At 39.0% G+C, this 26,207-nt stretch overlaps 1 protein-coding gene across 1 annotated transcript; it reads left to right on the top strand.

Moving 5' to 3' along the window:
- Window positions 1–1,935: 1,935 nt before the first annotated feature.
- Window positions 1,936–22,745, top strand: TMEM106B (transmembrane protein 106B). Its single transcript, XM_026105070.2, has 8 exons — window positions 1,936–2,130; window positions 5,383–5,604; window positions 9,365–9,428; window positions 10,742–10,901; window positions 12,740–12,880; window positions 12,966–13,015; window positions 16,393–16,446; window positions 17,375–22,745. The coding sequence occupies exons 2-8, from the start codon at window positions 5,385–5,387 to the stop codon at window positions 17,511–17,513; spliced, it is 828 nt and encodes a 275-aa protein (XP_025960855.1). The 5' UTR covers window positions 1,936–2,130; window positions 5,383–5,384; the 3' UTR covers window positions 17,514–22,745.
- The last annotated feature ends 3,462 nt before the right edge of the window (window positions 22,746–26,207 follow it).

The following is a 26,207-nucleotide window of genomic DNA, read 5'->3' as shown; positions in this document are numbered from 1 at the left end:
CAATCTCTACCAATTACAATAACAGAGGACTATCTTGAAAGCATATGCTGATTTCAACTGTTGCAACCTATCATGCCAAGGGAAACAATCTCACAGGTAGCCATGTAACATCTTAAATCACATAGAGCCTTATTAGTAGTTTAGAGGCCTCAAGTGTTGAATAAAAACTGTACCATTCAAAGGTGTAATCTTCTGATTTGATTAAACTCTTTCTGCTAACTCAAATTTGCTAGGGTTCTTTTTCTTGAAGAAGTTTGTGTTGAGAGAATTTGTCAGACTGAGTAACTTTGAGTAGCCAGAATTCAGCTCGATTTCCCAGAGCTGTTCCAAAAACCTTTTTATTAGTCCTTTTCTTGCATATCCCCTGCTACATGATGATTCAGGTCAATGTGCCCAGTTGTCATTACTATTTCAAACTATTTAAAAGGCAAAGATCTTGTGTTCTCACTTTCTGTTTGACCAGCTGGAAGGTATGACACTATCTGCACGGTGCTTTGTGTTCCCTGTGTTAACACAGAGGTGAGCCAGAACCGATAGCCAACAGCCGCTAAAACCAATATCCAGGAATCAGCCTGCCAAGTTGACCTCCTTTGGCACTTGCTCATGCTCTAAAATAAGATCCGAACGCCATATAGGTAAAGGCGCTGAACAGTTAGGGACTGTTCTGCAGTAAGGAGCTCACAAAGTGCGTGATCAGCCCTGCTGCACACAGAGCTTCACAGGGGCACCTCAGGCCTGCAAGAGGAAGCTACAATCCAGCTCTGGGACTGTAGCTTCTTCATACTGTCAGGAGCTTCACCATGTCTAGCTAGAGAACTAGGTTTAGTTCCTGCATTCACCTCTAAGTAGCACATAGGCCTCTCCTTTATTTGAACCAAAGAATGAGACCAAACCTCTTAAATTCCCAGGAAACACCAGCAAGTTCCAAGGATAATGGGAATAAATGGTCTGGCATCGGTCCAAGTAACAATGTTTTGCAGACCTTTCTCTCTGACTGTGTGTTTGTGCAAGGGAAGGTTTATTTTATTTGCTTATCATTTCCTGGACATACAGCCAGGTGCCAGGTACACTGCCAGAAGGGCTGTGTTGCACTCAGCCCCACACCTGCACCAGCCCTAGACAGACGTTGGAGGCAGTACGTCTCCTCACGGCCTCTGGCACCCTGCCCCAGGCTCGTGCTTACGCCAAGCTGCGGTGGCAATGACATTGTTTCCTTATCCTCTCCCTCGAAGCCTGGCACCCTACCCTGGCCCTGTGCTGCCCTTGCGCTCTCACACGTGGTCTCAACCAGACCAGGCCCCCCACCCAGCCCAGCAGCCTCCCCCATCCCCCTCTCAGAGCGGGGCAAACTCCTCCCCGGCCCTGCCACACTCCTCTGTCCTGAACCACGTCCCCCCGCACAGCCTCTCGTCCCTTGGCTGTCCCAACACCCCCTCAAGCGGTCCCCTATGTTGCCACAGACACTGGGTAGGAGTTTTTATAAGCCAGATGTAGGTGCACAAAGAAGAGCAACAATCCTAAGTTTATTCAGTTCCAATATACTTTAAAGTGTTCGAAGAACATCTCACTGCACTTGTCTCTGGAGAAACACCAGTTGTACCAGCAACCATGTATAACGTGACATGAGTTATAAAGCAATTGCAGCCCTGGCGATGGTATTGTGTCTCATTTCCTACAACCTTTCTCTGCCGACCTACCCTAACTTTTCTTGCCCAAGCATCTGATCTAACTCGGGAGCACAGTGTGATAATTCACTTCCACTCGAGCTGACCCAACAGCCATGATGATGATGGTGGCTGTTAAAATACCACCAAGGAAACCCGCTCGCGGAAAGAAAAACCCCCAGTTTCACTTCTGGGACTGAAGCACCGCCCGGCTCAGCGGCCCCGGCCCTTCCGAGGCCGACCGCGACGCACGGAGCCCAGTGTGGGGAAGCGCGGCCGGCCCGCGTACAGGCCCAGCGGCGGCCGCTATGGCGGGGCAGGCGGAGGCCCGGCACCGCCCCGCGCCTGCGCACGCCGCGATCCGGGGTTCAGGCGCCGCGGCCGCTGCGTCGCTCGTGGAAGCCTCCGGCGTTGCCGCCTGCGGTCGGTGCCCTTCCTGCCGAGCCGGCCCGCGAGCAGCGCGCAGGTGAGGGGGCCTGGGGGCGGCGGGGTTTGGGGTGCGGGGCTGGGGCATGGTGGGCTCGGGGGCGGCGGCGTCCGGCTCCGCGCGGCGCGGAGGGTCGCGGCCTGCGCGGCCCCGCCGCTGTGGAGCGCGGAGGGGGCGGCGCGGCCCTGCGTGCGCGGCCCTGCGTGCGCCGCGGTGGCCGGGCGCCTCGCCATGTTCTCGGCGGGCTCTTTGGGCTCTGCAGGCCGGGATTAATAATAATAATAATAATAATAATAATAATAATAATAAACCCTGCAAAGCTCCCCGACTCGCTTATTGCGGCAGCGCCGGTCCTGCGGCGCAGGTGCCCCTCTGCCCCCCCCGAGCCGGGCGTCGGCTGTCGGCGGTGCCTGCCGGTGCCGAGCCTCTCTGCTGCTGCCTCGGCGCTGCTTACCGCTTCTTCCCTGCTTTGGAGGAGCTTGTGGTGCTGGTGACTAAACCCCAGCTGATAGAGCAGATGATGGTCACACTTAAAAAATTAGAAAAAAAAAAATCTTGTGCTATTTTGAAAGAAAGAGCATTGTAAGCTGATCTTCATATTTGCATATAAGGAGTTGCAGTGCCACCCTAACTCTTTGGAGAAATAATAGGAGTTTATTTTAACCCTATGAAATTTCCCTGGCTTTGTAAACAAGAAGTAATTTTCATGAGCCTTGTGTTTACCTCGGGATGTGGTTGTTCTGTATGCTCAGGACCTTATTTGTTTTGTCTGCCTTTTATCACTCTGAAGTGTTGCAGCTGTCTGAAGGGAGCAGCCTTAAAAAACAAAAGCGCCTTATCGCAACATTTTCTTGATGTACGAAACTTCCTCTAAAAGGCTTTGAGTTCAAGGATACTCTGGGCAGGTTGAAGCAGAATGAAGGTCATACATTAGCCATGAGTGAAAGACTCCACCAAAACATAGCTACTGGGAAAGGAGGGTTTTGGTGGTGCTAGTATAGAAGCTGTTAAATAAGCAAATAATACATTCTCAGAAGTGCTGTTGTCCAGCATATAAATGCTGGATAAGAGCACGGTGTTCTTGAGTCTTGGTCAGCTGTAATAAGGATTAAGTGTTTGTTGTGTGTTGGGGGGAGCGGGTTGGAGAGACTTACTTCCCTTGCAGCTTGTTGCCAGTTTCAGTCATTGGGGGTAGGAGAATGCAAATAGTTAGACTCTAATTATTGAAGCTCAAGTACAGCTGGCATTGGAGGCTATATCCACATTAGTACTTCAGTTCAAATCAAGGGTGTGCTCCTGAAATGAGTTCCCAGTCATCCTCACTTGCTGTGTTTTGGTTTATATCATCATGTGTTCTGGGAATGTCCAAACTGTATTCCTTTTGGAAGAAACTAAAACTAGAACGTGTGCCCAGTCTACGGGTAGTATGAAATAAAATCCACAAGCTTATGTATAATGTGGATGCTGGATCCTCAGCAACTATTTATTTCTGCAGAGTGCTTGTGTTTTTCTATGCTCACTTGTTGATGTAGACATAGCCTGAGTCTGCCATCAGCAGAGCAGGTAATTTAAGTGTGATGGTTGCCCAGAAGGGCCAGGGGCTGATCCTCAAGCTTTTTGGCCTGTAACTGTAACAGCTGTTGCCTAAGCTGTAATATTTGAGGTCTGTAGCTTAGAAGCTGTATGTCAAGTACAGGGAGAACAATAAGCAAAAAAACATGCATGGGATAATTGGCAACAGCTTTTTCAGGAAACTTACTTTCTGCTTAAAAAAACTTTCTTTTTTTTTTTTTTTTTTTTTGATAGGCTATTATGAGCACAAAAGTTTGTCTGCTCTTTTGTCTCGAGTAAAACTCTGACTGTGCTGGCTGCCATAAACCTAGTCAGTCTGCAGAAGGCTGTATATAGGTATAATATTGCTGCTTATTTAAATGGTCTGTATGATCATGTTTCAGCACATAATATTTCTTTAACAGTTGCTTGGAGAACTTGTTAGCTGCATTATGCTTGATGCATTTAATCATGAGCAGTGTAGTATCACATTTTTGTTGCTGAATGGCTCCCAAACTTGGAGTGTTTCAAAATGGCTGTAGCAGTATGTATATACAAATAGTTTTCCTTCTCACAGGTGTTTTTGACCAAGACTTGGTTTCTGCAAATGTTTACAGAAAGGAATGAAGTGCTGTCTGTTTGTTTAAACCTGATGCAGCCATTTGGTGATTTATTTTTCCTCTCCTGCATTCACTTAACCTTTTGTGGCGTTATTGAATCAATGTTGTGCTTGTGTTACCATCGCTGTCTTCCTGATCTCTCTCTTTTCTGTCTAGAATGGTTTAAAATATTCTGACTTCTGTTGCCCCCTTCCCTGCAGCGTGTGATGATTACTGGCAGGTTCTTAGAGAATGCCACTTAGGACAGAAAGTGAAGTTTTGCATACTTTCTCCTCTTAACTCCTCCCCTGCCCCAGGACACTTGTGAATTGAGTGGTTAGTGTCTCTGCAGTTTCGATAACTGAAGCGGGTTATGGGGTGAGCTGAACAACTGATTGCCATTGCTGGACAGAGTATTTTTTCCCCCTTACAAATTGGAAGAGTTGCTACCTGGATCACTTCACTGTTGCGTTTATTTCCAAGAGTTCTGTGTTTCAAGGTAGTTTCAGTGGCATGGCTTAAAAGCTGTGTTAATGAGAAAATTTTACAGTTTGAATAGAAATAAAAACGGCTTCTGCTTTGTTTACAGACAGTAATGCTACATATTGCAAGCATCCATTTTTCCTTGACTTTACTATAAATTAACTGTCTTTTGGGTTGAACTAAATCATCTATTTAAATAAAAATGTCATATTTTTAGCTTGGAAATGACAAGCTGGTCAATGATCCTGTATTCTCAAAACAAGTTTAGCCTAAAAAGCATATTAGGATTGGGTCTGTAGTGTGTGTAGGATCCCATAAAAATTGTGAACTTTATTTCTAGAGCAAGTATGTCTTGCATTTTTCTACAGAGATTAATGTATTTTGTGAAAGGTTGTACGGCATAATCTTTTTTAAAAACACTATGCTAGACTGTTGCATCCTTTTGCCAGCAGTTGTGCTATTTTATGTTGGAGGTCTCTCCTAATCTGTTTGTGACTTAAAGCTTTGCAAGTCTCAAGGAATCTAGACAAAACTCCTGTTGCCTCATGTCCTGTTTAAGTAGTGACTGCAGACTAACAGTAACTCTATGTGGAGGAATAAATCGCAAACCATGTCTAAATTCTTCCCCCTGAAAACTTTCTTCTGACCTCTGTTTTAGACATGGGAAAATCTCTTTCACATCTGCCTATGCACACATGTAAGGAAGATGGCTATGATGGAGGGACAGGATCTGATAGCATGAGGAATGGCTTAGTTCACTCAGAATCCCACAATGAAGATGGTCGATGTGGAGATGTATCACAGTTTCCCTATGTAGAATTTACGGGGAGAGACAGTGTAACTTGCCCTACTTGCCAAGGAACAGGCAGAATTCCACGAGGTAAGCTTTTTTTTTTTTTAAATACTCATAAAATCACCTCATAATTGTGTGTAGTTGTAACTATAATAATCAGTAACAAATACCTCTACTAGTAAAGCTAAATTTTTTTTAACCTTTTGGACTTCTTGGCATTAAGCATTTTGTTGTGATTACACAGTAATGAACATAAAATTGCTGTTAACTGAGATGGTGGCTCTTCTCTTGCCTATGCAATTCCAGCTTTCCATGCTTCTCAGTGTTAAAGTTGCTTAACCGTAGTTCTCCCAAATTGAATTTGCGAACCTTTATTTTTGAGATTTCATAATGCATCTCTTTGAACTACCAATTTTAAACCACTTGAATCAATATATAATTTTGCAGAAATAGCTGCAAATATAGAGGGTGTTTTCAAGTATTGTTGGGGTGGGAAGGGAGAAGACTTACGTAGGTCTGTGTAAGTGAAAGTTGATCTCATTTGTTTGTTTGTTTTGATTCAAAAAAGAATTAGGGTCCTTAAATAAGGTTGCTTATCTCAAAACTTGTGAGGAACAATATAAAATCCTACAAACCTATAGTTGCTAGCTGTATTGGCATTAGAGAAGCAAGCCAGTGGAAGTAAAAGCGTTACATCTGTTGCTGTTTTAAAATACTGAGTTGTCATTCTGAAAACAGTGCTTGGCTATTGCTCATGCTTGGAGGAGAATCCCTTGTTTGTTTAAAGCTATTTATTGAGCACTAAACTCCAGAAATGTTTTTGTCACACTGCAGGAAAATACTATGTTTTTCAGTTGTATTTTTCGATGTCTGGGATATCCCTTGGTTTTTTTGTCATTTGGAAAAAAATACATTCGGTACATCTGTTTAAACAGAAACTCTGAGTTGTCAAAGTTCTCCAGCACCTAAGCAAGTGTTCTGAAAAACAAAGCCTGTAATTACGAAACATCAGCCAGAGCTGTAACTTACTTTAAGGCATCATTGTTTCAGGTTTTTATTTGGTAAAACTCTGTCTGTTCTGAGGATAATTAAATTGACAGATTAGTGTCATGTCTTCATGGTACTGGATTTTTGAAAAGGGAAAATTGAAAACTTGGTTGATGTGTACTGCTGAGGAGTCAGAAGCCAGCCTGCGCTAGAACCTCTCCTCTTGCTGATCTTGTATAGCAGACTTCGCTGCCCTCCCCACCTCCAGTGCCTCTTGTTTCCCTTTTCCTTCCCTTTGCCCCCTCTGTCGTCGCAGAGGTCACCAGCCAGGAGTTGAACACACGTAGGTAGGATCTCTGCCTGCCTCCGAAAGCAGTAAGCTGCGCAGCGTCAGCCTTCATGCCCAACAGTTTCGTTTGCTTGCTACCCTTGTCCTTCACCCTTTCTCCCGATAAGCCATTACTGTTCTTTCCTATATGATAACTCAGTTGTACAACTAATTCGAACAGACCTTTTAAAGGAGGCTGCAGGGTATTGGAAATTGGGCAGGAGGAGAGAGTGGCAAATGCATTATGCCAAAGCACAACCTTTTGCTTCAGGTGTGAGACCTTCCTTATTGGCGGGGGGAAGAAATGGGATAGCTTTGTGTTCTGTGACTGCTTTGCTTTTGCTAGAACTTTTACCCAAATTAGGTTATTGGTTATAAAAGCTCTCAGAACTGATTTTGGCCTGCAACTTGGGAAAATTGATGCCTCTGTGCTAGGGTTTCACTTGGTTCTGGCTTCAGTGTCTTAGGAAGAGTAGTAAGAAAACATTGCTTCTTAGACAAGTCTTTTCTGCAGTAACCCTCTCTTTTTATGGGGGGTGGGGAAGGGGGAGAGGGACAAAGGTAAAAACCCTCTCTTAATGATCAAACACTTTCAGATTTATTCATTAAAGAGTACTGAAAGTCAAGCTATATGCTGTTTAAGTTCTCATTTGCAAACCTGCATTTTTCTGCATGTACTACTAAATATACTATTTAGTGAATATACTACTAAAAAGAAAATTTTAATAAGTCTTTTCTTGGAAATGAGACTTCCTTAAGCATATTAATACGCTAGGTGGCACTGACTTAGAAGGAACCTTTAGGTAGCTGTGCTGCCTTTAGCTTCTCTTTTCCCCAGCAGCCTGTACCAGCTCTTTGCCTGAGCCACTTGAGTTAAACCGGGTGCAGGGGGACACGTGTTGTCCCTCTGCATGTGCGTCGGTCGGATTAGGTTTTGCTAGAGTTCACAATTGAGCCTCAAATAGTTCCCTCACATCTGGAAATAAGTGGCAGGGGTTACCGGGTATTTTAACAGTGACAACCATGAGGATAGACTTTGTACCTAGGCTCTTAATTATACAATGTACTCCAAGTGCTTCTGCCAAATTCAGGAACTCTGCAGCGTGGGGAAAAAAGCATGCAATTAAAAATATCTTAACTGAAAGACTACAGAAAAAGAAATCTGTGTTCTGTTTGCCTGCTAATTTGAAGTACTTGATTATAATAATGACAAGTCTCATTCACGATAATGATAGTTAAAATGCTGTAGTATTGGGATTCCTCAAAAACCTCATAATAATAATAACCTCAAAAGCTTATTTCTTCAACTGGAGGATTTTTAAATGTAACATTTAAACAAATGCAAGTAATTTATTAAAAATCTTGCACTAACTGTTAGAAATACATGTTGTTCATAAATTATAATGAAATAATATAGCTAAAGCTAGAACTTCAAATGAGTTACAAGAACAAATAGGGCTGTCTCTTTAATTATTCCTCAGCAGTTAAAAAGAATCATTTTGCTTCTTCTTGAGGGGAGGTAAAAAGAAAAAGTGTTCAGAGGATGACTTCACAACTGGAAGACCACAACATGTGTTATGATGGCAAAACTGTAGTTGTGCCTTGCTACTTGGTCAGCTTTAGCTTTTCAGTACAATAAAGCATAAAAGTAGGACTGTGCTAATCTGTGAATGGTTGAAGATACTCTATTGAAGTCGAAATGAAAATCTGTTTTAAATTGGTAGGAATTTTTAAAGAGTTGATGTTCCAAACTACTGTATGCTTAGCAATTCATACATTGCTAACGCATTCAGCTTTCTTCTAAATACTCAGTTATGACTGTGTGGAAAATGCCAAGGTTACAGAAGTTGCAACAGAATAATAGACACCTGTATGGAATCCTTAAGATACTGTGAAACTACAGCTTGGAGTCGTTAAGTGAATGCCTAGGCAATATGTGCCATGTCCATATATCAAAAATGCGCTCTGGAGAAGTAACTTGTTGATAGCAGAAATTCAGGTATATATGCATTTGTTTGAAAACAAACCTGACTTCCTGCTTTCCGTAGAGGAGATGAAGAATGCCTTTTGGAACAGTTTTTGCTGCCTGAGCTTCTGCATGTATTCTCCTGTGACATACATGGCCTGGTATAGAGAGCTAAAAGCTGCTACATATCTCCCTTTTTTTTTTTCTTTCACCCTCAAACAAATGGTGCGAGAGGCATACCACCTCCTGTGCATGTATGCAGGTCTGCACAAAGGCAGAATCTGTTGCTGTTCTGATCTTTTTCAGCTTTACAGTTTTTCTTTCGTGTGTTGTGTTAGCTATTCTCTCTATTTCGGAAAGTAACCTGGGTACATGAACTTCTGTAATATTCTGCTTGGGTTGTTAGCTGAAATATTTGATTTCTACTAGAATTTGAATATTTACTTTTAGTATTGTGTTAATTCTTTAGTGCTGTTAAGCTGTTATGGGCATTCTTTGTTTGAAGTAACTGCAACAATAATTATTTTTTGTGTTTAAATTCTGAAAAAAAGTGTTTTTGTTTCTAGGACAGGAAAATCAGCTTGTAGCATTAATTCCATACAGTGATCAGAGACTGAGGCCAAGAAGAACGTAAGTTAATGGCTTGTTGTGATATGTGAAGGTACTTAATTCCGCTCTTCTAGTTAAAATGTAGCAATTTAAGAAGATAGGAGTGTGGGTTAAAAAAAAAAAAAATCTAGAAAATCACTGTAATGTTTTCTTATATTACTCAATATGTAAAAAACCATGCTCTTGAAAAATATTAGCCTTAACTTTTAACTCTGAGTTATTTATTAAATAGGTGTGCGCGCTCCCATTATAAGATGTCTGGTAAAGTTAGTATTACTATATGAGCTCTGCATATTTACCTAAATATCTAAAATAGTTATGGAAGTTTTTCAGTCTCTCAGTCTTATTCGATTTAAGTAGGTACATGTTCATTGCCAAAGTTTAAATCTCAGTAAAGCAATAGCTTCCTTGGGCCGCTACTACTGAATAAGTCAACTAGAAATTGATTTATGGAACTGATAGCTAGCATGACGAACAAATTCATTGTTCTGATATAGCGTATTTAAAAGAAAAATCCAGGATCTACGCATACATTTAATTACAGTGCTAAAGACTTATCGTCAGTTGGTGTGGCAAACTGTTTTGGCTCCAAATGTTTAAATTTTACTGTAGTACCTATGGAAATAAGACTCTAGTATATAGGAGGAAAAAAACTCAACAACTTCACTTAATACTATCCTGGATCATGGATTTGATGTAATAATAGGCCAAATTTGAAAAATATTCCTTTAGTGTTTCTAGTTTTGAGCAAACCTGGAGCTGTGGTAGAGCCTTATATTCATGTACATCTTTTTTTCTCCCCCCCCTCCCCCACTTCTTATAGAAGATTAATTGGGAATTTGCTGTTCCTTAGAGGTAAAAACAAGCTGTTAATGCTTTCCCCGGGAAAAAAAAAAATTACTGAAAAAGAATGCCATCCAAGGTGTAGAATAAAGCTTTATTCTTCTTTCTGGGTGTGTTTTGGCGTATGCTGAAGAATCATGCAGAATGATGAAAAATCTATAAAAACAAATTTTTAAGGAAAGTGCTTATGCCTTAAAGCACATGTGTATATATACATTTTTTTCCTCTTTCCTTTTCCTCAGTAGGTTGTGAATATTGGGATAGTCACATGTTCTTGATTTGATGTATATGCAAGATTAACATCTGTATTTGTGCCTCTTAGATGCAAAGTGCATCATAGCTTTCCTCCTCTTCAGAAGGTAGTGGAAAAACTGGAATAGACTGAAGTAGTTATATTGATTAGTTATGCTTCTTATCACTTACAAAGAAAATAAAATATTACTGTTCTTATTTAATGCACTTTTGACTCTAAAATGCACTCTTTTTTCCAGAAAACTCTATGTGACTGCTTCTGTAATTGTATGTTTACTACTTTCTGGGCTGGCTGTGTTCTTCTTGTTTCCTCGCTCGATTGATGTTGAATACATTGGTGTGAAGTCAGTATACGTCACTTATGAACAGAGTAGACGTATAATATACTTAAATATTACGGTAAGATTGTAGACTTGTTTGCATGCTTATTATGGATAAAATGTTATAGTAATATCTCTCACTGCATGTGTATAGGTAGAAATTGTGGGCTGTTAAGCTTAACGTCTTAAGAAATTCAACCAGATACAATGACCAGTTTTAAAAAATGTAACTGGGCTTTCTGTGGCTGGTCCTTCTATGTACAGCTAGCAGAGGTGTAGCTGTAGGCTACTATTACATTTTTTTTTCAAGGGAAAGTGTGATTTGGAGTTTCACGCATTATTTGGGGAATAAGGTAAAAGGTAGTATGTATAAAAATGTTACTAAATACAGACTTGGTATTATGCAACTGTCAGAATTGGTCTTCAGGAAAAATGATTTCTCACATTTCTCACCCACCTTAAAGCTTCAGGGAATTCTTTCCACATGTGTTTCCTGGTAAGCAGTTAATACAGGATTGCCAAAAGACTTTTGGCAGAGTTCCTTATTAATGTCCTTAAAGGAAACTAAGCCACCACAGCAGAAGAGGAAAGGTCCTGGAATGGGTACATTTCCCAAAAAGAATAATTGAGGATATGAAGAAATGGTCAGTACTCACAGTGGAGGATGGTCACCAGTGAAATGGTAGCGGAGTCTATGCTGCTCAGCATATTCCCAAACAAACCTGGGAAAGGGGATGAGTGGTGAGGTGATAACGTAATTTCAGAGTACTAAGGACGCGGGCTAGCTGAAGAATAGCAGAAAGACTGTATGTCACTGAGAGATTCAATTCTGTTTGCCTTCCTCTTATCCAGTGTAAATGTAAAGTGAAATGCACAGGAAATGTGCATTTATCTATCGGGCCACTGAATGGTAGTGCCTTGTGGGTGGGAGGTACCCTTGCAGCTTTTGAGCACTGGATTAAGGATGAAATAAAGTCAGCTACTAGCTTCAGGGTAGAAACGACTGTGCTTCTGTCATCTCCTAGTTTCCTTCATCTGAGTAAGAAAAGCTTAAAGGGAGGGCAACAGCAATACTTGGAAGCATGGAACAGCTTCCATGTGAAGAAATTGAGTAGACCTGTCAGTTTGGGAAAGAGATGATTTAGGGTTGAAGGAGAGAGAGGAAGGGTTAGTGGTTGATGCTCCCAACAACTCTGAATGGCATGAAGAGTATAAAATGCTCAGTTTCCTGTCTCATGTGGCTACTACTATGGGGGAACATGAACAAGAAGCTACAAATTTTTTTTTTTTTCTACACAGCAGGTAAAAAAAACCTATATAGCTCCTTGCCAAAGAATGTTGTTATTGCAAGAAGCTTACACAGGTTTAAGATGAGACTGGACAAGCAGTTGTCTGTTCAGTACCCCTTCAACAGACAAGTAACATCAAACTCGGGTTGGAGTCTTCTCTGTTAGAAATAACACAGAATCTGGGAGAGTGCTTGGGGGAAGTTAAACATGACTTGTTTTTGTATCCTTTGCATGCTTAGTTCTAGCCCTTTTCTATATTCCTGCTTGCAGCCAGCTGTTGGAAACAAAATGTTGGGCTGCACCCCAGTACCCTTGGTCTGAACCATTATGGTTGTTCTTAGGAAATGCAAAATACATAAAACTTGAGCTATTGCAGTCTCAAGAGGCAGCTGGTCCAGTATCTTTTTAACTTCTGAAATATACTTAGTATATTTTCTTCTCAAACCTTCCTCTTCTTTCCCTCCCTTCGCCATCTCTGACTGCCAAATTAAAAAAAAAAAAAAAACTAGAAAGCGAGAAAATACATTTGTGTAATTTTAGGAATTACACAGAATTTTCAAAATATATACTTGCCAGGATACACAGGATGGATATTTGTTAAAGTGTTGTGCTTTTTGTTTTTTTTCAGAACACACTAAATATAACAAACAACAACTATTATTCGGTTGAAGTGGCAAATATCACAGCCCAAGTTCAGTTTTCAAAAACAGTTATTGGCAAAGCACGGCTAAACAACATCACCCACATTGGCCCTCTGGATATGAAACAGGTAAATAGGGATGGGCTTTCAAAGTTGCATGTATGTTAATCTTGTATGTCTAAATCTACTCAGGTTTTTTTGTTGTTTCTTTTAGATCGACTATATGGTGCCCACAGTCATACAAGATGAAATGAGCTACATGTTGTAAGTGTGCTGGCCTCTAAATATTGCCTGTATTTATTAAAAATAATGATGGTGCTAATAAAAACTGCTTTCTCCAGATCAGCTGAAACGTAGTCACAGAGACAGTGTGGTATCTTCTGTGTTGTGGGTTTAGTAGTACTTAAAAATACTTTAACTACAGTTGTTTCAGTAACTTTGTATAGTGGCTTACTGAACCTGGCTCTCAGTGCTTTGAGTGGTATCTGTCTCCCAGTGTTTCATGCCTCCGCAACAGCTAGTGCCAGCTCCTTCTGGGAAAGAGTGCAGGTGTGTTGCTCTAATGCAATTCTCTAGTAACTCATAAACTTTTCTGATGGTAGATGAAATCAGTTTATTTGTATGTCTTTTCTTCAGACTGTTTGTATATGATGGTAAGCAGCATTCACAACCAGACCTTATTTAAGCTGTTTTGTTCATAGCTTCTGGAAGGTTTTGGCCCACAGAGTATTCACTGAGTATATCTTGGTAACATAAGCAAATGTTAGCTGTCTTACTCTGAAAAGTAAGACTTAAAAGTTCAGACTTAAAAGTTCAGTCTGAACTTTTAACTATTGAAACTTAAGATCTGCATGCAGTTCCAGTGGATGCCGGGCCCTTTGGGGTGGGAGAGAAGCTTATAGCTTTGAAGTGCTGGAATAAATTGAAATAAGTACAAAATAACAAAATTAGCTGCTAACTTAAAAAAAAAAAAAAAAAAAAAGTAGAAAGTGGTGTATTTCTGTTACATCCTAAAGACTTGTAGGTCTGGTTTATGTAAATACTAAATCCTGTGATCCTGCTCACTCTTTTGATGCATGAAAAATAATTAGGGCTTCATAGAACTTATGCTGATACTTACTTGGTCATACTTCTCAACACCTGGTGTAGAAACCTCTTTAATGATCAGTGCCACAGTCTCAAAGTTTCAGTAGTGCTATGAGTCTGTTGCCCACAATATTTGAAACTTTTAACTGCAAGCTATTTGCTAACCTTAAATAAACGTAAGATAACTTTGGGTGTGTAAGGGCATGCAGGCAGGCAAAAACTGTCTGTGGCCTGAACTGATGGGATTTTAGGCTGGTTAGCTTGAGAGCTGCAGTCTTGGCAATAGTGTGGAGCCATGATGTACTCACTGGTCAAGCTTGGAGGTAGATCACGCTGTCTTGGAGCAGAGGCAGGTAAACTGTCCTCTCTCTGTGCTGGTAGTCTGTAATACGGACTTTATCTCCTTCAAGAAAGCAAGAGGGCCTATGAACATTACTGAAAAAGACTAATGCACAATGACTTGTATGCGTATGAAGGTACTTTTCCCTTCAGCAAAGTGACACTAAGCGTAGATAACTGGTAAGAAGAGACCCATTCCTATGGAAGTTTGTGTCAGTTAAAGATTTACTTTCTTGCAGAGACTGATGCAGTAAGATCCTAGTGATTGTGAGAAGCGCTAATTAACTGTGATATATTTAAAATGTTTGGTGTCTCATTCCTAATTCTGTGTAGTGCTTTAGTTTCTTATTTTTTTCCAGATTTCCTGCATGTTAAACATTTGGTATTAGTTGACACCCTTGACCTGTTGACAGTTAATCTTGCTGGCAGGCTTCTGCCCTTTCTCACTGTATTGTAAGTCTCGGAGGACTGGTTTTACAACATAGAACAACCCTGGAGACAGCCAGTGAGCTTCTTTAGTCTAAATATCCAGCCAACATAGCTTTGGTTACTCTTACCAAGTTTTGTTGTTGTTGTTGTTGTTGTTGTGTTTGGTTTTTCTTCCCCCCTCACTACTATTTAACTTTCCAGTATCTGGAATTAAATAGAGGGAAGGTGCTGGATTAATCTGTTTTCTGGGTCGTACAGTGGATCACAATACTGTAGGTATTTGTGTTTCCCCAGCTAGTCAGCTTAAGCCTTGTGTTAGGCATATGCAGATAGTTATGCGGATTCTGGAGAGAAGGTGTCCTGTAAAATCAGCTCAGGTCAAGCACAGGAGATCTTGCAGAGATCCTATATGCCAACATCTGGGTTCAGCAGACCTGTATGATGAAACCAGGATCATACAGTGCACTTCCATCCATTTGTTTTTGGAGAGCTGATTCTATGCAGAAGTTTCTTTGTTTAATGCACTTTCCTAGCTATGGTTTTGTACTGTATAAAAACAGCTTTATTTCCAGATAATCTGGACTTGAAAACTGGCATGCTAGTACCATATGTCTCTGCTAGTTGGCCAATATGTGCTGTTTGATCCAAGCTAGCTTTACTTTATCATGCAGGTGGCCAATATTTTGGATTATAAAACTACAGTAACTGAGAATATTTCACATTATGGTCCAAATAAATCCTATTTCATGGCTAGCAGTGAAAGATTCAAAACATATTGCTGGACTTCTCTATAATAATGACAGAAATCAAACAACTTTTATTACAGTACCATTTTACTTGTATTTTCATATAAATCCTGGTCACCTGTGTAGATTCACTGCTAAATTCTTCACTGTCTTCTTGGTTTTGCTGGTGGGGAAAAGAATGATAATGGCATGCATATGTTGGGGGTGGCTGACTCATGCTCTTGTTGCACTTGAAATGCCTTTCATTCCAGAGCTGATAAACTTGTGATCAAGAGCAATTGATTTAAATAAACACATACTGTACACTTACATAGTGCTTGGTGTCCAAATGGTATACAGCTGCATGTCAGAAAATGTAGCATTTGGAGAAACAGAAGTCTGAAAAACACATCTTGCAAGAAAAGAGTAACTCTGAATTTGAACTTTCTGCAGATGGATTAATAGTCACTTTGCTGTAATATGGAAGTGGATCAGTGCAAAAAAATGGGGCTTTCCTGAGTTCCTTATATTTTTGAAGCAAAAGTAGCAAGCATTCAAGACTTCTTTTTGATAGAAAGGACTCATTTTTACATGAAAGGATGCTGCAGTTGGCATAATGCTGATATTTTGTGAGAAAGTTTCCTTTCCATATTTGAATTTGATAACATAAAATGAATTATGGCTATGTCTTTATAGTAAAATTCATTATCAGCGAAGAAGTGATATTGAAGTGTTTTAATATAGTTCTTCAGGTTAACTTCTTTTGGTTAGCTTCTGAAAGACTGAGTGAATATTGTTTCACAGTACATTTTTACTGGTGACCATTAAATGCAAGCAAGCGCATGTGATTGTTATTATAAAAAGACTTTGTGTGTAAAAGTAGACCTAGACAAGTATAGTTATGAGAAGTGTTTTTCAACAAGTTGCCATCGCTAGCAACTCTAGTCTGTAAATACACAGATAGCAGAATTTCCAGTTGAAGTAACATTACTTGTTCTTTTTAGCTTATTACATATTAAAATGTGATTCAAATCTAACAGCTATTTTCTTTTTTTTTTCCAGCGACTTCTGTACTTTATTATCTATCAAAGTGCATAACATAGTAGTGATGATGCAGTAAGTATGGAAACTGGGAAGTTTAACATTTTTAAAACCATATAATTTTGATTGAAGACTTACTCGTAGATATTTAATCCTGGAGTCTCTGTATCCTAGATAATATGAAATCAACTTACTTACTAGTTTGGTAGCTTCGTAGTTCTTGGAACTGAACTGCGTAAAGAAAACTTCTTTTGTCAGATTCTGGTACTGTGAATAAACTTGAACCGATGAAACCATTATTATTGTATGTGCTCTGTAGTTAGGCTGTGACATGGGAGCTATTAAGATCTCCAGGTGCTCTAAAATGAGTTTGTCTTTATGTGTGCATCAGCCACTGTTTAAAAATAGGTCACACTCTCATGATCCTGAAGCAGTAACAGGCTTCTGGTACTTTACCAGATTCCATTTCGTGACTGAATTCACAAATGGCAGCCTGTGGGGGTTTTTTCCTTTTTGCTTTGTTGTTGTTGTTGATGATTCGTTTTGTTTTTGGTGGGTGGGGAAACAGCAGCAGCATGGTCAAACCATGCTGTAGCTTCTGGAAACATTTGCATTTCCATTGCAAAGCTAAGCGTTAATGAGTAAACCTGGGCTTAAACTTTACTGTTTTCTTTAGAAAAATCCACTCAGGTGGCCAAATGTCTGTCATGGACAAGATCTACAAGATCTGTAGATGATATAAACTGATATTGTTGTGGTGGTTTGTGGGGTTTTGTTTTTCTGTGTGTGTGTTTGGTTTTTTTTCCTGTTGTCATCTGGGTGTTGAGTTTAAAATACTACTGTTACAGCTAATTAAAGCTTTGTTTTTAATGATGTTACGCACTTTGTTTTAAAGCTTGTGTCTTAAAAAAACCATAGTAATCTAATAAAAACACTGATTTCTAGAATAGGAAGTTCAAAGCACCTTACAAAACAAATGTTTCTTCTGCTCTGTGTTTTTAAGAGTCACAGTGACAACATCTTACTTTGGCCACTCTGAACAAATATCCCAGGAGAGATACCAGTATGTGGACTGTGGAGGAAACACAACCTACCAGCTGGGCCAGTCAGAATATTTAAATGTACTTCAGCCTCCACAATAAAAGCAGCTTTTGGCTAATGTGGAATGACTGCTGTTGATGCTGCCAGAGATCATTTAAACAGAACTGGTACTATGTAAAGGGGGAAGTATGTGCATGTAAAATATAGCGAATCTGGTGATCTGCTCACTTTGAATGCAAGGAGGGAAAAGGTACAAAATGTATATAGATGTACTTGCTAAATATTGTGTTTCCCCTTCTGTTTGCTTTTTGTTACATGTAGACACTTCTGTCGAGTTGTGTGGTGGGAGGGAGAGGAGGGATATCAGATTCTTGAATTGAGTTGGGACCTTTCCTTAAATGTACCTGTGTGGTACATCAGTTTAAAGTGAATGTGTATGTGTATGTCTGTTTAGGTGAAATGTGTCACTAATGAGCATTTTAGAAAAACAGATACTCACAGATTTAAGTTTATACTTCAGTTCTTTTTGGCTCTTGAAACTTGCAATACTGCTACTTAATTAACAAGACTCCTTTGAGGTAACTGGGTGTAAAAGTTTTATTATCAGTGGCGATAGTTCTTTGTTTCAGGATTTTAGTTTTTGTTTGCTATACTTGATTAGAGGTGATGTGATCTGTGTAAGCCAACAAAGCTCTCATGGATGACAGTATACTTGAAAGTGCAGCTTCTAGAATCTGACACCTTTTTGCTTCTATCCCTCCTGCTACCTCTGGGTTATTATAAGGAGAATGTATGTTTAAGGACATACATTCCTAACAAACCTAACATTAAGGAGAATGTTAGGTTTAAAAGTTGTGTTTAAGAAAAAAAAAAAAAAAAAAAGCTACAATCCCCGAAATCACTACTGACAAAGGAAAAGTTCAAGACTGTAGAAAATGAATTGGTAAAGACACTGTCATTCCATTTTTTTTTTTTTGTAAACTTCCAAGCACAGCTATTAAACTGAAGATAGTGTAGTCAGGAACTAAGTGGGAAGCTGTTTGAGCATGAGTTTTGGCAGCTTGATGTAAATTTACCGCATTTTTAGTGTTTTGATACACTGTTTAAACTGCTTGTCAGTATTAATATGTTGGGATATGTGTATTCAGTGTGCAGGCTCAGTAAGCAGTACCTGTCTGAATCTCCTAAGCCCTCACAGTTCACATCAAAGCTGCGTAAGTGCGAATAAAGCAATTCTTTTTGTAGGAATAAATGCTGATGTAATCATGAGACTGACAACTGAACTACTGCAAATAGTTTCAGTAGGGTAGTTTGCACAGTGGGAATTTCTGGGGCTCTTATCAAACGTGATCATAAATTTGGGGTCTGAAATTCTTTGATTTCTGGAGGCTGACTGTTTTTCTAAGGGTTAGGTACAAAATGTTTTAATGAAGTAGGCCGGGACTGTTTTATTTCTAAATTAGGTAAGATGCAGCTGTAAGAAGATACTGTTGAGACTAACGGATAATATTTTTTTAAATGGATGTTGCAGTTTTTATGCTGCCCATCTCCTTGAAATAAGCTGTATAAAATGAATTAGCAATAAACACTATGAAAAAAGCTGCTGAGTAACTTCTTGCAACTATCAATCTTTTATGCCCCAGTACTTCACTGAAGGTATATATCTATATTACTCTTCTTCATCAATTTTTTTTTAGATGAACCTAATTTAAAAAAAAAAAAGACCCTTATCTATCACATAAGACTGATTTACAAGAAACAAAACAACCAAACAAAAAGCCTAGACTCTTTCTATCTAACTGCTGTGAGCTCTGATCCTGAACTTCTAACAAATATCTGTCTTTGCATATTGGACTCTAAACCATTAGTTTTGTTTAAGTTTCACTGATAGGATGAAGATGTTAGCATATGGCTTTGGAGAACTACTAGTACTGGAATAGTTGGTTTTAATTACTCACTGCAGCTATGTTTTAAAAATTATTCTTGGATCTGGGCACTTAAGTGTTCTTTACTGTGGCTTATGATCATAAGGAAAAAGAGTAGTTTACCACTGACTCTCTTCTGATCTTCCTGGCAGGTAGATTAGGTTCAGTTCTGTGGCTGACGAAACACATACAGGCCTGATCCAATGGTCTGATGGCTCTGATGGAGCTGAGTAGAAGCAGAGAAATAAAATCTACCTGATTAACTGACGTAAGTTTCATTTACGTTGAAAGGTAGGGAGAGAATTCCGGTTTAGACCATGTGAGATCTGAAGTCAACCAACAAGTGGTATGAGGTTTTTCTCTAGACCTAAATGTTTAAACCTCAAGTTTTTCTTTAATATAAGAAAAGAGTTGTAGGCAGATATGTTGTATAAGTTTAAACTAAAATTTTCTTCAAAGGAATAAACAATCTAAAGTAACTGGAATGGCAAAATGCTATAGTTTTTGGGGGGACAGTAGTGAATGCTGCTTGAACAGGTGTTGGGGGGAAGCTTTACATTGCTTATGCAGTATTGTGAGACTTAAACTGACCTTTGGAAGTTTGGCAAACATGTTGAGTGAAAGGCATACTACTTATGTTGCATAAAATGCTTAGTATCAACTAGTTTGAAAACAAAACTTCTGAGTGAATTATTTTTTCCATGTATATGGAAAGAATGATACAACTGCTACTTTTTTTAATGTCTGGTATTATCTGGGATAATCTAACAGATGTGAATTTTAATGTCATCAATTTGTGGTAGACTTACTGAATGGCTAAGATTTTTCACCTGAAAAATAGAAGCAGGAGTAAAGATCCTATTGATGAATCCTTAAATCAGTTACAGGAGAATCAAAGCTGTACAGCTGTGTGTGTGAGCTTGTCCTTGCAAAACAGTCAGCTTGTGACTAACCAAACAAGGCAAGAGTTTGATAAACTTTACTAATTCTTACTTACCATCTCTTCATATAAGCAATTAAGGCATCTGCTGCAACACTTAACTTGGAATTGATTTCTGTGGCTGAGCTTGGAAACATTTTGCTAAGGGAGCACAGGAAGTGAATATAGCTTGTAAACAAGCTATGAGAACTGATAGAGTGATAGACCCATAGCTGCTATTTCACATTTATTTTTATCTTGATTAAAAAAAAAAAAAAGGCAAGCCTTATGGTTCACTGTAAATCAATAAGTACAATTTTCCTCTAGAAGGTCAGATTAAAGAACTATCATCTTTTTCTGGTTTGCTTTTTTGTGTATAAGATGCTTTCTTAAGGTTTCGTCTGAGGTGGCGAATATTTTACATGCAACTTCCCCTTAATTTTAATGTACTGTCAAATAGTGGTGTTGTGTTATTGTGTTGTAAGGGATTTATTTCTGGTATAGTTCTTTTCACTTGAATTTTTGTAGCAATTCTGTAGCTAACCTATTGCACTTTAAAATGGAAGCTCTGTTAGCTATTTTAAAATAGTGGTGTGCTATACTAGCACAAAAAAACCCAAAACTTAATGTAGTCTATCTAGATTGATTGTAAAATTCCAAAATTAAGGTAACTCATGTGAAGCACTGGAAGTAAATGAAAAAATATCTGTTTGGCCCTTTTGACCTGGCAAATAAAATTCTTTTTCATTATGATGCATTAGATCAATGAATAAACTCAGCAAACTTAAAAGCCCAAGGATCTGACCTTCAAACATCTGTTTGGAAAGATTAAAAGGGAAGCTCTTGTCCGAAAGGTGCAATTCCTGAGACTTTTGAATTTCTGATGTGGGGGAAAGCCTCTAGAAACTCATTCATATAACTCATTTCCTCATCTTGGTATTTAGGGGGCTGTTGCTTAACCCTTAAACTTGTGTGAAGACAAGCGTAAGTGTCTTTTCCTCTCTGGGACAGCTTTGGAATTCTTAACGCATTTCTGATGCGTGCATGACCTTTGTATTAACATTGTCGTGTTACATCTTGCAACCTTATGTTGGTAGGCTTAAGTACATGCTTTAGTTAACTTTGGAACAAGCTGTCCTTGAAGTTCTCCAAGTGAGTAAATCTCTTCATAATAATACATTTTAAACATGACTCTGAGCTTTATTTTAGCATGTGGTGTGTGAAGCTAACTAAGCATGGAAGCTTTGCATCTTGCATTCAACTGTTAAGGTTGGCAACCATCTGACTGAGGCATTGTGCCCTCATGGTGAAACAGGGCGCTTAGAGTGGCATGAGAGATGTCTAGATTCAAATAATTAAAAACTGAAAAACATGGTATGATTTCTTATTCGGCATATTAGGCTGTCTGTTGCTGTGGTGATGGGGTGGGATTTTTCTTGGAGGTGGTGATGTGTTTTTGCATCTAATGAGACATCTAACTGTTCCCAGACAGAATCTTATGAAATGGGTAAATTGTTTTGAGTCGGGCACCTATGTAAAACTTATTGTCAGTGGGACTAGACTTCTGGAGTTAGGAGATAAATCAGACTAGCAGTAATTCTGCTGAGAATTAAATTTTTAGCTTGCCCCTCTAACAAAATGCCACAACCTGGAAGAGCAATGCTTCCAGGCTTACTGTTAGTTCTGAAAAGGAAGCAGAAGTTAAATAAGCACAGCCCAATGTATTTCAATAGTGGGCTTCTTAAGCCAGCAGAACACTTGTTAGTGTTGGCCCTGATCACCCCAAAAATCTAGATTGTTTTTGTGACTTTGTCAAAACATAAATGAATTAAAAAAATAACCAGAACATCTTGGAAACAATAATTTGGATATGGCAAAAACATTTAGTATTTGTCCACTTGAGAAGCCAGCTTCCTATTTTATCTTTAGTCAGTGATTGTGGTAACGAAGGGGTAGCTTGTTCTGCTGCTTCTATGATTTTTGTTATACAAACCTGCTTTCCCATCCGCAGGTAGGGCAGGTATAGTTCTTTTGTAGGGAATCTGTCAAGTTAAAGTTAATGAGTTGGGCTCGACGGTGTAGTGCCAGACCGTTAGGTGGCAGTAACATACTGATACTCGTACTGTCCTGGTCCATCAACTGTCGTAAGGGTCTTACAACCTGGATGCATGTGTCTTTTGGACACAGAAACTGCTTTTGATATGTCTGGATAGGGATATTTAGTGTCAGACATGCAAGCATATTATGGTACATGAATATTTTGGATCTGTCAGTGATTTAGTTCTCTAATCTTTTTGCTTTAAAGAAACAAACAACCACTGTTGACATCCATTGTACAGAGTATGCATTTAATAGCTTAAGATATGTATAGAAATACTAATGAGTGATAACTATTTTTGTAACTTAAGAATTGTAAACTGTTGCTCTTGTAACTGTGTAGCAAACAATCTGTATCAATTTAAGCATGATAAATAAACACTGTAAGTCAAGGTGTATTTGGAAATGACTTGTAGGACCCAGAGGCTGTCTTAAAATGTAAATTAAATGGGACAACAAATCTTGTCATTTAGAGGCTAAAAATCTGGAGTTAACTTCATTATGGAAACCAGATGTATGTTTCTAGACAGGATTGTTTCACTCTTAAGGAAGAATGGTATTAAATTTTCTATTTAAAAAAAAAAAAAGCACCCTTGGGTCATTTTTTTTTTAACTGACTTTAAAATCTTTCTCTCTTTCTTCCCCATCTTCATGTGCTTTCCAAAAAGTTTTCATGTATTTTCAATGGTATAGTTTCAATTTTTGTAACTGCTGGCATTCCAAGATGCCACTTTGGATCCTACTTTTTCTTTCTTGAAATTATGTTTTTTTATGCCAAGTCTGTCATAGTGAACTGGTGTATCATAAAGCTAAGCACCATACATGAATAACTGTTGTCTGACTCTGGACTATTGAAGTAATTGAGGTAAAAAACAAGGCTATTTATGAAGTTATTTGAAGAACCATCGTTATCTAAAAGCTTTAGAAGCTGGATAACAGATAATGTGTTCAGTTGTTACAGGTACTCTGTTGCAGGTGCTTTGAAACATTTTTCTGTTTCTCCCCCCCCCCCCCTTTTTTTTTTGCTTGGTCAGGAACAAACTTATTTGTTGTATCTTCACAACCACTACATTGCTTTTATTGTATGACTTTTAATGGATCATTTATGGGGGTGTAAAAACTGTATGTAGATAGTAAGCTTAGATGAGAATGAACAAGTACAATCACACTTGCTCTTTTCCCCATAGTCCTTTTTCCTTCCCAGAGTCGTTATGATGGTTGCACTGACTTTCCTGCTTGGACAAACCCTCTACAGAACACTATAAATTGGGGCATAGCCTTTAAGCAGAATTTCACTATGTATGAGTAAAAACTTGGAGTCACGGGAAGACCTTCTTTTGTCCTGTCTGCGGAAAGGTAGGTAAAAGAATTTCTCAAACAGTGAACAGTTATTTGACCCAAATACTTAGAACTGTAACACAATTTGGATTCTTCTGTTTTCGTCTGTCTTCTCTCTGTCTTTCTTATCTTTCACTTCTCATACCATATATAACTCTTCCTTTCCCTAACTCAAGGCAGGCGCCTGAGATTCTGATCTCTCTCCAGCCTGGTAACTCAAGGCAACACAGGTAATGCTTGAACAACACATTAAATGTGCTTGTTACTCCTGTAGTTACTTTTACCTGTCCCGGAACTGAGTGAACTGTTCAGTGTTTAATGGAGATTGCTTTTACATCTGTCATGTATATAATAGCTTGATAAATTAGCATCTCTTTCCTCTGAAAATACAGAACTATCCATATAAACACTTCACATTTACCCTTTAGGGATACCTGACATAAATATTACCCTGATAGGAGCAGTTACGCTGTTTGGACTAGTGAATCTTGTAGGGCAATATATCTAACTTTAAACTCTTCCTCAGCTTCACCTTAGCAGTTAAACTTCGACTATTCTTTCTTACTTTTGGGAGGCTGCCTGACCTGATGATGAGTCTTCGTCATACTGCTGTTTCAAATCCTGGGCAATGTGACTGGAGGAAGGGAGAAGCTCTTGCCTTCTTCTGTGAAAACTGTTCTTTATTGGTAAAACCCTTCCTAGCTTCAGGTTATATGCTTTGACTACAATTAAACTTGACTGTTGAAATGCAGAAGTGGAAGAGTATTATAGGAAACAGTGTATTTTGTGGTCAGGTAGAGAAAGTAGACAGAAGTAAATCAGTAAGTTCCATTTCTGGCTTTTTGAAACCATTTTGTGAGAGTCTTTTGTGGGTGGTGGTTTGTTTGTTTGCTTGTTTTTTGGGGGGGGGGGTCTAGTTTTTCTAGCTAATGGAGAATGTTATTTGTTTATTCAATCTTCATAGTAGAAAAACCTCTACTTTTCAAGTCCCCCCTCCCCTTTATCAGTTAGACTAGATAGAAGAAAATGAGACCTGCTAAACCTAAGGTGTAAAGACCAGGCAGTTAGATTTACTAAAACCAGATTGCATTACAGAACTTTGAAAAAGTATATTAGATTATAAAGTTCAACTTTCCTTAATTCAGTAGCTATTGTTAAATACTTATCAGTTAGCTATTACATGTTCTGGTTTCATTTTATATTTGGGTCTTTCAAATAATCCTGTCCTATGCTTCCAAATTATAATGACTATAGATTTAAGAAAAATACCTGCCCTCTTGTAGTATGCTCTCGTTTGCTCGCGCGTGCTCTCTCTGTAATATAAAATAAATTTTACTTAAGGGTGTATAGGTGTCACCTAACAAGAAATACTGAAGTTAAATTTAAGATTATATTTTCATTATACTAATTAGTATATCTTGATTTGCATTCTTACTATGTTTTTTCCCCAAAAGAAAAGTTGTTTCATCTTGTTGTCTGTGCTGATCTTAACAAATGTCCAAAATAGTATTGAAAACAAGCACCTGATCAGAAGGTATGAAGTTCTTTTTGTTGTGGGTATTTTTTTTTTTTTTTTTTTTTTTTTTTTTTTTTTTTTGCCTAATGGCAAAAGATCCAATACAAGTTGCAACAGGACAGGTAGCTTAAAAGTAAGAATTTGAATAAAGGACAGTTTTACTTCCATCTTTCTGAGGATGGAGCAGTCTTAGAATTCGTTGTGGGGGTGGGGGAAACTTGATGTTCACATCCAGCTGGAGGAGGTACGGGGGGGTGCAAAGGCAAGTTCCTACCAGGCAAGCTTCAAACACCAGCTTCTCTCTTTGGAGAGTATAAAGACGATTGAATGGGAATACACCGACAAGTGCAAATAGGTAACCAAATATGCATTTGGACAAGTTTAAAGATTCAAAAATTTCTATTCCAGAACTTCATCCAGAAAGTAAATGTTTTGGTGTACAGCTGTTGAAAGGTCTGACGCTTTTCATCAACCAAGTTCCCAATATCTGACGATGACAAACTTCTGAAATGTTTTGGAGATTTCCTTGCCTGTCTAGAAGTTGCTCTCTTTATTTCTCAATTTCATACATAACTGTGTAATTGAGCACATACTTGAGATATGTTATTGTGCTGATATGTTCACCTGAGAGGACTCCAGCTACGCTGGTGATGAGTGACACTAATTGCCTTCCAGTGTGAAAATGATGCTGTTTGGCAATGTAAAGAATACCAAATCACATGTGTGAGTTTGCTAGAAGTCTCTTGATGTCACATGAGGTATAGATCCCTCTGTGGTTTTGGGGTTTTTTTCCAGAAATTCCTGCTGCTTAAGCCTGAGAGCTGAGGTGACTCGCTCATGTTTCCTTTGTATGGGTAGCAGGTGCCACACAGTTTAATGAGCTGTCACAGGCACTGTAGAGCTGACACTACTCCATAATGTGGCGGCTTTTCCATGAGCCAATGAATTGCCTAATGCAATCAAACTAGAGCTTGATTAAGGAGCTTCAACATCACTATGA

Source organism: Dromaius novaehollandiae, chromosome 2 (genome assembly GCF_036370855.1).
Source record: "Dromaius novaehollandiae isolate bDroNov1 chromosome 2, bDroNov1.hap1, whole genome shotgun sequence".
NCBI lineage: Eukaryota > Metazoa > Chordata > Aves > Casuariiformes > Dromaiidae > Dromaius > Dromaius novaehollandiae.
This window is presented reverse-complemented; position numbering and strand designations above follow the sequence as displayed.